Source organism: Leptodactylus fuscus, chromosome 6 (assembly GCF_031893055.1).
Source record: "Leptodactylus fuscus isolate aLepFus1 chromosome 6, aLepFus1.hap2, whole genome shotgun sequence".
Lineage (NCBI taxonomy): Eukaryota > Metazoa > Chordata > Amphibia > Anura > Leptodactylidae > Leptodactylus > Leptodactylus fuscus.
The window spans coordinates 166,697,114-166,712,544 of NC_134270.1; the positions used below are offsets into that span (position 1 = coordinate 166,697,114).

The 15,431-nt window shown below is 44.6% G+C and overlaps 1 protein-coding gene across 1 annotated transcript; it reads left to right on the top strand.

Annotated features, from left to right (window-relative positions):
• The first annotated feature begins 11,712 nt into the window (after window positions 1–11,712).
• On the top strand, window positions 11,713–14,377 carry LOC142209827 (zonadhesin-like). Its single transcript, XM_075278873.1, has 4 exons — window positions 11,713–11,731; window positions 12,407–12,471; window positions 13,120–13,158; window positions 13,962–14,377. Exons 2-4 carry the CDS (start codon window positions 12,435–12,437, stop codon window positions 14,306–14,308), a joined length of 423 nt encoding a protein of 140 aa, XP_075134974.1. The 5' UTR covers window positions 11,713–11,731; window positions 12,407–12,434; the 3' UTR covers window positions 14,309–14,377.
• The last annotated feature ends 1,054 nt before the right edge of the window (window positions 14,378–15,431 follow it).

The following is a 15,431-nucleotide window of genomic DNA, read 5'->3' on the forward strand; positions in this document are numbered from 1 at the left end:
TGTCTAAGTTTCCATTAACTTTTAAATAGTATCAATAAGTCTGCCCCATAGATTTTCTTAACCCCTGTATTACAGAGATGTTGTTTTATGGTGGATTCAAAGGATAGCAAAGATAAAGATGTGCAGTCACTGTGTCCATACATTACATTACTTATCCTGTATTATACTCCAGAGCTGCACTCACTATTCTGCTGGTACAGTCACTGTGTACATACATTACATTACTTATCCTGTATTATACTCCAGAGCTGCATTCACTATTCTGCTGGTACAGTCACTGTGTACATATATTACATTACTTATCCTGTACTGATCCTGAGTTACATCCTGTATTATACTCCAGAGCTGCACTCACTATTCTGCTGGTACAGTCACTGTGTACATACATTACATTACTTATCCTGTACTGATCCTGAGTTACATCCTGTATTATACTCCAGAGCTGCACTCACTATTCTGCTGGCACAGTCACTGTGTACATACATTACATTACTTATCCTGTACTGATCCTGAGTTACATCCTGTATTATACTCTAGAGCTGCGCTCACTATTCTGCTGGTACAGTCACTGTGTACATACATTACATTACTTATCCTGTACTGATCCTGAGTTACATCCTGTATTATACTCCAGAGCTGCGCTCACTATTCTGCTGGTACAGTCACTGTGTACATACATTACATTACTTATCCTGTACTGATCCTGAGTTACATCCTGTATTATACTCTAGAGCTGCGCTCACTATTCTGCTGGTACAGTCACTGTGTACATATATTACATTACTTATCCTGTACTGATCCTGAGTTACATCCTGTATTATACCCCAGAGCTGCACTCACTATTCTGCTGTTACAGTCACTGTGTGCATACATTACATTACTGATCCTGAGTTACATCCTGTATTATACTCCAGAGCTGCACTCACTATTCTGCTGGTACAGTCACTGTGTACATACATTACATTACTTATCCTGTACTGATCCTGAGTTACATACTGTATTATACTCCAGAGTTGTGAGTCGCCCCGGCTCGGCCTATGTAGATTCACGGTGCGAGCAGGCCCGACACCAGGACGGCATCGCCTTGAAAAAGGGGAGTTTTAAGCAAAAATGGATGAAAGAAAAATAAAGAAAAATAAAACTTTGTCGTGACGCCAGTTGGGGTTTCGGCTTGAGGTGAAGCTGGGCACTGTAGATAGGGCCTCTGTGAATAGGTGGTGATGCAGTGCCAGATGTTATAGCCTCCCCAACCAGGGCAGGTCCCAGGGCCAGATGATATAGGTGAGGAAGGGATGATTTCCAGGAGGAGTAACAGAGGATCGATGAAAGAATACAGTCCAGACAGGGGTTAACCAAACACTTACAGTTTACTTCTGTAGTCAGCAGGAGATAACAGATGTTACAGGAGGAGTCACCTTGCTCCAGTATAGTGAGATGCCAGTCTTTACCACCAGTATGATTCAGCCTTCCCCTGCTGCTCACACTCTCTAATAGGTTTCCTCTGGTCCTGGGTTCCAGGATCTCAGAGGTTAAGTACAACTGGGTAGATCCCCCTTCTGGACAGCAGGTAACGCGAGTTCTTTGGGATGCTGGATGCAGACACTCACCCCAACTCTGTATGTTACTGAGCCTCCAGGAATCTTGCATTCACTAGGCCTCGGTCCAGTGAGTCTCTCAATGTTCTTAGTGTTTCTCACACTAGTTAGGAATTAATGGTCCTATGACTGCAGCTCCGCGCCTGCTGAGGTCTAACCCCTGCTGGGCACCGGCCTCCTGTGCTCTGCTATCACACACCATGCGGCATCCAGTACACCTGCACCTCACACACCTCTCCTCTCTCTTGCACTCCTGCACTCTCCGACCTGGAACTGAAAGAGAGGCTCCAGTCTGTAGCTCCACCCCTTTTCTTAAAGGGATAATGGCTGTGGAACTTTGTGTGTGCTGACAGGTTGACTGGATCTCACTATCCCTTCACAGTACACAGTGTAGATCACATAAGATGACATTTGTAGTGACCCACTCTGTGGGGCGCTACATTCCCCCCTTGTTAAAAGTAGCACGTCCCGGGCTACCCTTCCGGTGAACTAAGAAGAGGGTTAGTAGACAGTAACATGAACATCACAGTTTTGAAGGACATTACATACAAGTGTAAACTTCATATGTAAGTAAATTCCCTAAGGAGAAAAGTGCAACTTACTAATGATCAATTTAAACTTTGACAAAAACATTCAAGTGAACACAATTTCTGGAACCCGTTAAAGTTTCTGGTTGTGTATTCCGTACAACCCAGCAACATTCACAGTTGCTTTCCTTGCAGATTACAGCCCCAAACCGCTTAGTCCACCTCCTTAACTCCGAGTGCAGCTGCGGAGTATTTTGGAACATTCATAATTCTTCACTGCACAGGCTATTTTGATGGCTCCTGTCCGACAGGCCGCCATATTTGAAACCTCCCCCCAACCCCCGAGAGCGTTGGTGCACCTGCATAAATTGCATTCCATGCACTTGAAGAGGTTGGTAGGCAAATGGAAGTTTAAAAGTTTCAATCCCACAAGAAAGTTATTGTGGTAGCAAACCTGAAAAACTAGACATGCTAACCACTGGCACAGTTCCTTTAGTCCATTCTCTCTTGGTAATGCCATGCTCAGTATTAATGCACAGTTCGTATTTCTGACTCACCCATTAGTGCAATCCGTTAGGGAGCCGGCACTGAAATTAAACCTTTAACGTTCCATAAACTCAATTAAACATGCACAAATACAATTCAACTATCTGCAAACACATTGGGTTAGTATACCTTTACTGATTGTCCCTATAACGTATGGGGAGTTGTCCCTGTGTATTGCGCTGAGATCTACGCAGAAATGGGATTCCTGACAATCTTCTCCTACTCACTGGAGTCATCAGGGGAACGGTAGGCATACTTTCACTAGGAATCGGGCTTGCTGGAATTTGCGCTGGTACATCATCAGGAACTGGGATTGGCTGTTCTTGAGAATCCGTTATCTCCTGAGAGGATGTTTGTGGGAACAGCATTACTGGTACTACTAAAGCACCTTCAATTTGCGGCCAAGAACTAGGAAACGGCCTAAGTATGGTGTAAATTTCTGTCTCAGATTTTCCTGATTGTTGAGGATTTTCTTCCACTTTGTTTCCTGCTTCCTCACGTAATTGAGACGGACATAGTTTCAGATTGTCTTTGGATACAGTTGTACAAGTCTTTCCGCCATCTTTGGAAATCTTACATACTTTGCTGTTATCTCTGTTAGATGGTTGGACAGTATAGGGTTCAGATTCCCATTGATCATCTAGTTTGTGGTGCCTTCTCTTTCTTTTCAATACTTGCTCACCAACTGGTAAAGGGGAAGCTGGAGCATGTTGGTTGTAGCTTTTCTCTTGTCTTTGCCTAGCTTGGTCAAGGCTTTGCTCTACACACTGCTGAACCTTTTTATACTGCAACTGTCTTTCTGTAATCCAATCAAGATCAGGTGAGTTGGGCACTTCTTCAGGATTTAGGACTCCCATCTCCATGTCAATGGGAAGTTTACCTGGTCTGGCACGCATTAGGTACGCTGGAGAATAACCTATGGAGCTAGTCGGGACATGGTTGTACATTTCAATTAGGTCAGGCAATTTGTCAGGCCATTGGTTTCTCTCTTCCAAGGCAGGGTCTGCAACAAACTGATGACCAGCTGGTTCATTTTCTCACAAAGTCCGTTCCCTTGAGGGTGGTATGGGGTTGTTCTGATTTTCTTGCATCCATAACGGGAGCAGAACTCTTTGAATACCTCCACCTCAAATGCTGGACCTCTGTCAGTCAAGACTTGGTCGGGATAACCATGGGGCTGACAGAAATGCTCTTGGAATGCCTTTGCAGCTGTTTTTGCAGTCTGATCTTTAACTGGAACAACAACCAGGAAGCCGGAGTAATGATCCACAATGATAAGGGCATAGGTGTATCCTGATCTACTGGGAGTCAGCTGCACGTGGTCCAGGGCCACTATCTCCAAGGGATGTTTTGTCTGGATAGGTTGCAGGGGGGGCTTTTGAGTAGTAGTGTCTTTTCTCCTGAGATTGCACGTACCACATTCTCTGCACCACTGCTCAATGGATTTTCTCATACCCGTCCAGAAGAAACGGTCTCGGATCACCACTTCTAGTTTTTCCACCTGAAGTGTCCTGCTTGGTTGTGATAAGCTCCTAGCACCATAAGTATGTCCTTTTGGGGCACTACAATCTGCCAGAGTAGTTCATGGGTTCTTGGGTTGATAGCTCTTCGAATCAACTTCCCTTCAAAAACAAAGAGCTTCTTCCTCTCTTTCCAGAGCTGTTGAACATCTGGTGGTGCATCCGCAGGTAAAGAGGTGTTTGCTACTCCAAGAAGTTCTTTGACAAGGTGCACAGCCGGATCACTCTCTTGTGTTTCAGCCCAGCCATGATGAGGTTAATGGATTCAGGGAGATCTCTTGAGTTGCTAGACTTCTTCCAGTCATACATACAGAGTTATGGGCAATTTGCTTGTTGTAGAATGCTGGCATTTCAACATCCTCTAAGTCATCAGATTCCTCTTCTGGATAAGGGGGGTTTGGCATGCGGGACAAGTCATCTGCATTCAGGTTCTTCTGGCCAGCTCGGTACTTGATGACAAATTCAAAATTGGATAGGTGGGCAAGCCATCTCTGCTCCAGATCTCCAAGCTTAGCAGTGTCCAGGTGTGTCAGGGGATTGTTATCAGTGTAGATTGTGAATCTTGAAGAAGCCAGGTAATGCTTGAACCTCTCTGTGACTGCCCATACAATTGCTAGAAGCTCCAACTTGAAGGAGCTATAGTTGATTGGATTCCTCTCAGAAGGACGAAGCTTCCTACTTGCATAAGCAATGACTTTCTCTTTGCCTTGCTGTTCTTGGGAGAGGACAGCTCCAAGTCCATTGTTGCTAGCATCTGTATACAAGATGAAGGACTGACTGTAGTCAGGATAGGCCAAGATCTCTTCTCCAGTGAGGGCTTGCTTTAGCTTCTGGAAAAGAGTCTTCCAATTGGGAGTTCCACTCTACTGGGGGGCTCTTGCCTTTAGATTTGTTGGATTGACCGACAAGGAGATCCTGCAAGGGAGCTGCTAGGGTAGTGAAGTCTTTAATAAATCACCTGTAGTAGCCAACTAACCCTAGAAATTGGCGGATCTCTCTGATGGTAGTTGTGGCTTTCCAGTCCTTGATCACAGTCACCTTGTCTGGTCTGGGGCAACTCCCTCTGCACTGACCACATGTCCTAGGTACCGTACCTTTGGTTTCAGGAGGTGGCATATGGAAGGCTTGACCTTCAGGCCAAAGTTGGACAAGGCCTCAAATACTTCAGCCAGGTGTTGCAAGTGATCCTCATATGTTCTGGAATATATGATCACATCTTCTAGGTACAATAAGACTGTCTCGAAATTCTTGTGTCCTAGGCAGCACTCCATCAGCCTTTGAAAGGTTCCTGGCGCATTGCATAGGCCGAAGGGCATGTCATTAAATTTGTAAAGACCCATGGGAGTCGTAAAGGCGGTCTTCTCCTTATCAGCCTCTGCTACAGGAACCTACCAATACCTGCTGGTTAGGTCCAGGGTAGAAAAGTACTTAGCCGTCCTGAGCGCTGCTAGTGACTCCTCTATGCGCGGCAAGGGGTAAGCATCCTTGTGCGTGATATTATTAATCTTTCTATAGTCCACACACATGCGCATTGTCCCATCTTTCTTGCGAACCAACACTAAGGGCGCTGCCCAGGGGCTATAGCTTTCCCTGATTACCCCAACACTCTTCATGTCCTTACTCATGTCCTTAGTACACTGATAATGTGCGGGTGGAATGGGCCTATACCTTTCTTTGATTGGTGGATGGTCTCCTGTGGGGATGGTATGTTGTATTATCTTCACCTGCCCAAAGTCCAAGGGAGTCTTACTGAATACCCTTCCATACTCTTGTGCTAACCGGACCACCCCATTCCTTTGGTATTGAGGAGTGATGTCAGTACCGATGTGTATTGCTTGACACCAGTCCTCTAACTGTCTTGGGGAATCATTACCATCCGTCAGGTCAGATGAAGCCAAGGGCTCTGTTGGCTGGATGTCATTGTTACTGACAGTGAACAGTTTAGCCACTGTGGCATACCTGGGTAAGCAAGCCTCCTCCTCCCCACAGTTCAATATGCGCACTGGTACTCTGCCCTTCTTCACATTCACTATCCCTCTGGCTATCATAACAGTGGACCTACAGTCAGGATAGACAGGCTCCAGCAGGGCCTGGTAGTCTTGTCCTTTGATGCCTATTGCTGCTCTGCACCAGACAATGATTTCACTCCTGGTGGGAAGCATGATGGAATTGGGGTCGCTTACCCTCACACTGCCAATCTCTCCACCTGCTAAATCCACTTGTTGACGCTGGACAAGGGCTTTAATCTTCTTATTCAGAGCATATCTTTCTTTGTAGGGGGTAGATCTCAATGTGTCCTGTAAGATGGCAATGACCTCATCTAGACAATTCTCCAACACATTAGACCCCAATGTTAACACATTAGCAAATTCCCCTTCATCCACATCAACAATTAGACCTTGGGGTTTAAGATTCGTGCCACCTACTCTCAGGGTGACCTCTTTATTTCCCACCTGGACCAGGGGCTGACCATTACTGGCAATTAGTACCAAGTCCCCATTTGGATGCTGGGTAATATCAGCATCAGTCCAGTACTTGTGAAACAAAGTCTGAAGAATGGTGGTTACCTGTGAACCAGTGTCCAGTAGCGCTGTGAAAGGAACACCGTCAATTGTAACTGGAATTATGGGACGTCCACCTACATACCTACTTTTCCAGCTAGTTGGACCAAGTCGTCTTACTCCTGAAGGTTGGTCCTCTACCCCAGGAGTTGCCCATTTAAAGGACACTCTCTCTCAACATGACCAACCTTATCACACCGTCTGCAGATGGGTCGGCCAGAGGAGTCAAACTTGTCAGTGGTCCTCCTGCCGTTGCGCGTCAGTCGCTGTTGATGAAACAATGTTCTTCTTGAACGTCTCCAAGGTAGATCCTCTGGGCTGGAAGCAAGCTGGATCGATCTTTGCTGGAGAAGAAACTTGGAGATCTTGAACAGTTTTGGTTAATTTTTGGTTAACATTTTTATCACTGCTCTGGTGCGGGTGTGAATGTCCTTTACAGTCCTTTTATCACTCAATGGCCAGGATTTCACTTCCCTTTGTGCTGCACCACCAAGTTGACTTGTTAATATTGTGACCTTTTGCTCCTCTATCATAGGGTATAGGTCAAACAGGCTACTCAGCTTTTCTTGAAAGTCTCTAAGGCTATGGGACTCGCCTGTATACTGGGGCAGCCAGGATGCACCTGGAATGTATGGCATCATTAATGGTAATATACTGTGTTTCCCTGAAAATAAGACAGTGTCTTATATTAAATTTTGGTCCTAAAGATGTGCTATGTCTTATTTTCAGGGGATGTCTTATTTTATTTTTTGTGTGCTGCTGCCACCACTGCACTACGGTGAGATGTGCTTGCTGTGCAAAGACTGTATGAAGAAAAACATTGCAGCCGGCTGAACGCTGTGTGCGGTGCTCTGTGTGCACAGGAAATCGGGCTGCTGCGATACCGTATGTGCTATCCATTGTTCCGGCTGCTGTGGGATGAGCTGGGAGAGTGGACTCTCCGCCGCATACGATGCTTAGTGTATGCACATCGGGCATCTCCCAGCTCATCCTACAGCAGCAGGAACAGTGGATACAACGTATCGCAGCAGCGTCAGCAGCCAGCATATCTGTACACACAGAACATCGCGCACAGCGTTCAGCCGGCTGCAATGTTTTCCTTCATACAATCTTTACATAGAAAGATTATTATTATTGGGGGATGTTTTACTTTTGGGAGGTGCCTTATATTAGGCAATTCAACAAAACCTCTGCTATGTCTTACTTTCGAGGGATGACTTATTTTCGGGGAAACAGGGTAGGTGCCATAGTTACTTGGTTGTGACCACGGTTAGAGTCTATGGGGGATTCAGAGAGGCCTGGGGATGGAGCTGAGGATCCACTTGCTTGATACATCACCCCCCTTGTTAACCCCAGCAAGGTCACACTCACCGCACTTGATACTGTGAAGCGTGGATCCGGATGGATGGATCACTTATCACTGCAGGGGATGCTGGTCCGGCTGCTGCAGGGATTTCTCCAGTTGTCAGAGGTAGACTCTGCTGTTGGGGATGATGCAATCTGTATCTTTCACTGCATTCAGTGCTCTGTACAGGCACGGACGCTTTTTGATGATGTAGCTGCGTAGCTTGCAAGGCACCACCGCTGCAGCTCAATGTAACTTGAATCATGCAACTGCTGTTGGCAGCTATTTTGGAAAGCAGGAAAAAAAATTGAAAAATGCAAGTCTTTTTCGACAAAAATAAAGGTTTTGAGCACATTCGCTATCCTGTTCGTGACGACAAAAAGGTGAGTCGCCCTGGTTCGGCCTATGTAGATTCACGGTGCGAGCAGGCCCGACACTGGGGGGCGGCTGCGCCTTGAAAAAGGAGAGTTTTAAGCAAAAATGGATGAAAGAAAAATAAAGAAAAATAAAAGTTTGTTGTGACGCCAGTTGGGGTTTCGGCTTGAGCTGAAGCCGGGCACTGTAAATAGGGCCTATGGGAAAAGGTGGTGATGCAGTGCCAGATGTTATAGCCTCCCCAACCAGGGCAGGTCCCAGGGCCAGATGATATAGGTGAGGAAGGGATGATATCCAGGAGTAACGATTAATTAATAAATACAGTCCAGACAGGGGTTAACCAAACACTTACAGTTTACTTCTGTAGTCAGCAGGAGATAACAGATGTTACAGGAGGAGTCACCTTGCTCCAGTATAGTGAGATGCCAGTCTTCCCTTTTACCACCAGTATGATTCAGCCTTCCACTGCTGCTCACACTCTCTAATAGATTTCCTCTGGTCCTGGGTTCCAGGAGGTCAGAGGTTAAGTACAACTGGGTAGATCCCCCTTCTGGACAGCAGGTAACGCGAGTTCTTTGGGATGCTGGGTTACATCCTGTATTATACTCTAGAGCTGCGCTCAGTATTCTGCTGGTACAGTCACTGTGTACATACATTACATTACTTATCCTGTACTGATCCTGAGTTACATCCTGTATTATCCTCCAGAGCTGCGCTCACTATTCTGCTGGTGCAGTCACTGTGTACATACATTACATTACTTATCCTGTACTGATCCTGAGTTACATCCTGTATTATACTCCAGAGCTGCGCTCAGTATTCTGCTGGTACAGTCACTGTGTACATACATTACATTACTTATCCTGTACTGATCCTGAGTTACATCCTGTATTATACTCCAGAGCTGCGCTCACTATTCTGCTGGTGCAGTCACTGTGTACATACATTACATTACTTATCCTGTACTAATCCTGAGTTACATCCTGTATTATACTCCAGAGCTGCGCTCACTATTCTGCTGGTGCAGTCACTGTGCACATACATTACATTACTTATCCTGTATTATACCCCAGAGCTGCGCTCACTATTCTGCTGGTGCAGTCACTGTGCACATACATTACATTACTTATCCTGTATTATACCCCAGAGCTGTGCTCACTATTCTGCTGGTGCAGTCACTGTGTACATACATTACATTACTTATCCTGTACTGATCCTGAGTTACATCCTGTATTATACTCCAGAGCTGCGCTCACTATTCTGCTGGTACAGTCACTGTGTACATACATTACATTACTTATCCTGTACTGATCCTGAGTTACATCCTGTATTATACTCCAGAGCTGCGCTCACTATTCTGCTGGTACAGTCACTGTGTACATACATTACATTACTTATCCTGTACTGATCCTGAGTTATATCCTGTATTATACTCCAGAGCTGCGCTCACTATTCTGCTGGTACAGTCACTGTGTACATATATTACATTACTTATCCTGTACTGATCCTGAGTTATATCCTGTATTATACTCCAGAGCTGCGCTCACTATTCTGCCTGTGCAGTCACTGTGTACATACATTACATTACTTATCCTGTACTGATCCTGAGTTATATCCTGTATTATACTCCAGAGCTGCGCTCACTATTCTGCTGGTGCAGTCACTGTGTACATACATTACATTACTTATCCTGTACTAATCCTGAGTTACATCCTGTATTATACTCCAGAGCTGCGCTCACTATTCTGCTGGTACAGTCACTGTGTACATACATTACATTACTTATCCTGTACTGATCCTGAGTTATATCCTGTATTATACTCCAGAGCTGCGCTCACTATTCTGCTGGTACAGTCACTGTGTACATACATTACATTACTTATCCTGTACTGACCCTGAGTTACATCCTGTATTATACTCCAGAGCTGCGCTCACTATTCTGCTGGTACAGTCACTGTGTACATACATTACATTACTTATCCTGTACTAATCCTGAGTTACATCCTGTATTATACTCCAGAGCTGCGCTCACTATTCTGCTGGTACAGTCACTGTGTACATACATTACATTACTTATCCTGTACTGATCCTGAGTTACATCCTGTATTATACTCCAGAGCTGCGCTCACTATTCTGCTGGTGCAGTCACTGTGCACATACATTACATTTCTTATCCTGTATTATACCCCAGAGCTGCGCTCACTATTCTGCTGGTGCAGTCACTGTGTACATACATTACATTACTTATCCTGTACTGATCCTGAGTTATAACCTGTATTATACTCCAGAGCGGCGGGCCTGAGGTTACACAGTTATACAGTTATATAGTTTCCACTGGGATCAGCTCACCCTGCACCTCTGCCCATTCCTGTCCCGCTTCTTCTGCCTCCTACTGTGTTCCTGTGTTTCGACCTCCGTGTATGTCCCCGGCTTGCCTTGTAGACCACATCTCCTGACCTCTGATTTGGATACCATGCAACCTCGAGTGTATAGCCTGGCTCTTCTGATTCCTCTTCTGCTGCACCCTCTGTTACCTCGTGATCTCCTGTGTACCGACCCATCTTGTTTAACTACGTCCTGACTACCCCTGGATTCTGCGTGACCTCCTGTGTACCGACCCGGCCTGTACGACTTTCCTGTGGTGCTTCCGCCATCCCCTGGCGATCATCCATACTGCACTCAACTCTGCTGACCAACTTCTTCTGTTTCTTCACCCATTTACGTGAGTGGTTTTGGGTTCCACTGCAACTTGGGGTGCGCTGGGTGTGTGACACTCTCTGGGCGGTTGCGGTTTTACCAAGTCCAACTCCCCCATCAGGAGTTCTGGCGAAGACCTCTGGGGCCTGGTTGTGTTCTGGTTTGGGGAGCAATGGACACTCAGTGTGGTTTTTCCTTGGTGTGAGGGGGATTCTGGTTGCCCGGGACTGTATTATACTCCGGAGCTGCACTCACCGGACAGTGATTGTTGTTGTAATGACGCAGCACCTTTGATATTTGCATTTTATTTGCACACAGTTGCAACATCTTCTCTGTTTATAACTTTTGTCATAAATTAATTTTATTGCAGTTTTCTGATTAATTAACACAATCACTGATTACATATTACCTGGTGACTCCCATAACACATGGCGTAACACATGACAATCCCGATATAGATTATAGGCACACCCTGGGCACACCTATACCCTCCATGTATATATATATATCAGTGTGTTAGTAGATTCCTGTATCACTACAAGACGTTCCTCAGATCTTCCTCCAGGTATGTGACAATCCTGATACTAACACTATGATGATATTTATGCTGATTTATTGTTATTGCTTTGTATACTGGGGACTGGACCTCTTGGGTGTCATGGTGCTCAGCATTATGGGATGTTAGGTCAAGTATAAACAGAAGTCCTGGGACAGGTTAACAAGCTCACAGCTCTCTTCAGTCCATCCATCAAACAATTGTATATCCGGTCATGTAACATCAAGGCTCAGTCTCTTACATTATAGAATCCACTTTGACATACAGGAAAGGTATTTGCTTCTCATTCCTCTTCTTTAGTCCTTGGATCTTTCCTGGTAAATATGGAGCACCCCATCTCTATGTTCCCTTCTCAAGGCACACTTGGACCTTGCAATGTTACCACTATTGGGGAAGGGCAATGGGTGCAGATCATCACTGTATGGCGGGGGATGTCTTCTAATCAGCATGAAAGGTTATATCACTATAACCTTCTACGGGTCCAATAGTGTGGGGCAGCCTGTCTGAGTTTAACTGGTCTAACTGGGAATAAACTGGAGAGCGACATCTGTTCTCCAGCTGTCACTGCAGCCTACTGGCCTAGACTGCCCTAACTACTGCTAAGGAGACCGCTCTTTACTGTCTACACTGTCATATCCCATCTGATAAAGATTTCTTATTATCAAATGAATTTATAATTTACAGGAATACAGTTGGATACTTGTTGCTGAACATGGCGCGAACATCTGTCATACTGCTGTCAGCTCTGAGTGAGTTACATATATTGTGCATGTGTATCTTATTGAATCCTAATGAGACAGAGAGAGAGAGAGAGAGAGAGAGAGAGAGGGGAAAAAAGAGACAGAGAGAGACTATTCCATCAAAAATGTCAGTCTATGTAATAAGTTAACATATATTGCAGCTACAGATCACATTGCAGACTCTAGCAGCTCTCTCTTACCCTACCAGAGCAGGAAATCTCAGCAAGATTTAAAGCAACTACAAATGGCTAAAATTAACATATTAACAGTACAGTTTTTTACTTTGCTGACTTCCCTTGTAACTGGGGCTGATACATCACTTACTGCAGACCTGATCTAGGTCTGAAAGCTCATGCAGTTTTTCGGCACCAGGCCAGGAGGAAGCGCTCATAGAGAATGGAAGGAATATATAACAGCACGGGGTGGACTGCCCTCACAAAGTGGAATCCATAAAATGTCGGCAAATAGAAGACCCTAAACACCCTATAATAATGCCATATAACTCAATAGCACCGCTATAGTGCCAGAATAGGCTTTCCAATAACAGGCTAAGGCCCTATAATTCTAATCCACAATATTGTGTGTACTTATACCATGTTATATTGCTGACACCATCTCTCCTATGTAAAGACCAAACAATGTGTTTTCTGTTTTTAGGTATTCTCTTTGTGCTGATACCTTTGCAATCCGCAGACGGTAAGTATATAACAACATAAAGATGTCTTCATCGTATTATTAAGCTTATGGGCCCTTGTGCTAAAGCTCAGCTTGGCCCGTCCCCTATGCAATCTGGGTTTTCCAGGTCCTGGGTATTAACCGCAGCATTTTATGGTTTTATATGTTTCGAATTTTTTTTTACTATTTTACTGTTACTTTTAGACCACCCCAATGTATTTCAGTATATTGTAAATGCCCAGTAATGACAGGCCTGGGAGACTTCAATAGGCTCCCTGACTGGTATGGTAATGGATCTTTGGTGCCATATCTTGCTCAGGGGGACAGTGATCCCAGAAAATTATGTTTAGGTGTCAAGGAATGAAGAGTTAAATGTCCATGATCAGATCTTTTCTGATTATGGACATTAGCACTGGGTGTCTGCTACGTAAAACAGCGGAGACCCCCTGGCTATGGTGTCTGCTCAACACCTATAACAGAAACATCCAAAATATTCTTATCTTACAGTATGAGACACATGGGTCATATGGTAAGGCAATGAGGTGGGTGGATTTAGATGCTATAACCACAGTCCTATGAGTATTTCTGCTGTAGGTTCCTTGGGGGAGGGAACAACAGCTCCGCTCTCTGTGTAGTGGCCATGATGAGGTACTGCAGCTTAGCTCCTAGGCACTTGACTAGCTGTACAATAGCCCAACATGGCCAAACCAAAGGACAAAGCAGGTTGATGGAAACCTCTTTGGTGACCAGTCACAGTGCAGGTTTTGTCTCTCTAGTGCAGAATGTGAAATTATCTTCAATCTTTACATATTTTTTTTCTGCAGATTCCACTATATGTCCAAAAGGCAAAATATCAAAGTGCGGTTACCGATGTCAACAAACCTGCCAATATCTTAATTATGGAAAATGCGAAGAAAAAGAGTGTACAGTTGGATGTTACTGCGATGGCGAAACTGTAGAGGACGCCAAAGGGAACTGTGTGAAGAGGGAAGAGTGCTGCAAGGGGGGCACCGAATATAAACAATGTGGCAGTGCATGCAAGCCAACCTGCGCCACACACAAGAACAATACACCATGCACCAAGCAATGCAGACCTTCATGCAGCTGTCCAAATGATTACGTGTTCCGGGATGACAACAATGAATGTGTCCACACCAAGGACTGCCCCTAAAGTAGCTAAACAGTCCCATATACTGTGCCATTGATTTAGGCTAATAATTGCCAAAATGTAAAGTGACCTCGTCCAAATGTATGGAGACGTGTCTAATGGAAATAAAATGGTCAGCAAAAGTTCTCCTTCTTTATTGGTATTGTGTTTACTGTACACGGGTCTGAGACAAAGCAGATAACATCCGGCGTCATCCGATTTTCTGGGACCCAAAAAACATGCAAAATATAAAAAACAAATCAAAAAGAGTGATCTGATTTTTCACAGATGTCAATAGCAGAATAACCACGGACAGCAAATGAGCCGGTGTTGTCTGGACGTGTGAATGAGGCCTAAGACTGTCTAAGTTTCCATTAACTTTTAAATAGTATCAATAAGTCTGCCCCATTTTCTTAACCCCTGTATTACAGAGATGTTGTTTTATGGTGGATTCAAAGGATAGCAAAGATAAAGATGTGCAGTCACTGTGTCCATACATTACATTACTTATCCGGTATTATACTCCAGAGCTGCACTCACTATTCTGCTGGTGCAGTCACTGTGTCCATACATTACATTACTTATCCTGTATTATACTCCAGAGCTGCGCTCACTATTCTGCTGGTGCAGTCACTGTGTACATACATTACATTACTTATCCTGTATTATACTCCAGAGCTGCACTCACTATTCTGCTGGTACAGTCACTGGGTACATACATTACATTACTTATCCTGTACTGATCCTGAGTTACATCCTGTATTATACTCCAGAGCTGCACTCACTATTCTGCTGGTACAGTTACTGTGCACATACATTACATTACTTTTCCTGTATTATACTCCAGAGTTGTGCTCACTATTCTGCTGGTGCAGTCACTGTGTACATACATTACATTACTTATCCTGTACTGATCCTGAGTTGCATCCTGTATTATACTCCAGAGCTGCGCTCACTATTCTGCTGGTGCAGTCACTGTGTACATACATTACATTACTTATCCTGTACTGATCCTGAGTTACATCCTGTATTATACTCCAGAGCTGCGCTCACTATTCTGCTGGTGCAGTCACTGTGTACATACATTACATTACTTATCCTGTACTGATCCTGAGTTACATCCTGTATTATACTCCAGAGCTGCACT

Coding starts and splice junctions, on each gene's coding strand:
- LOC142209827 (XM_075278873.1), top strand. CDS start 12,435: ATGGCGCGAACATCTGTCATACTGCTGTCAGCTCTGA. Junction 12,472..13,119: donor CATACTGCTGTCAGCTCTGA/GTGAGTTACATA, acceptor TTCTGTTTTTAG/GTATTCTCTTTGTGCTGATA. Junction 13,159..13,961: donor ACCTTTGCAATCCGCAGACG/GTAAGTATATAA, acceptor TTTTTTCTGCAG/ATTCCACTATATGTCCAAAA.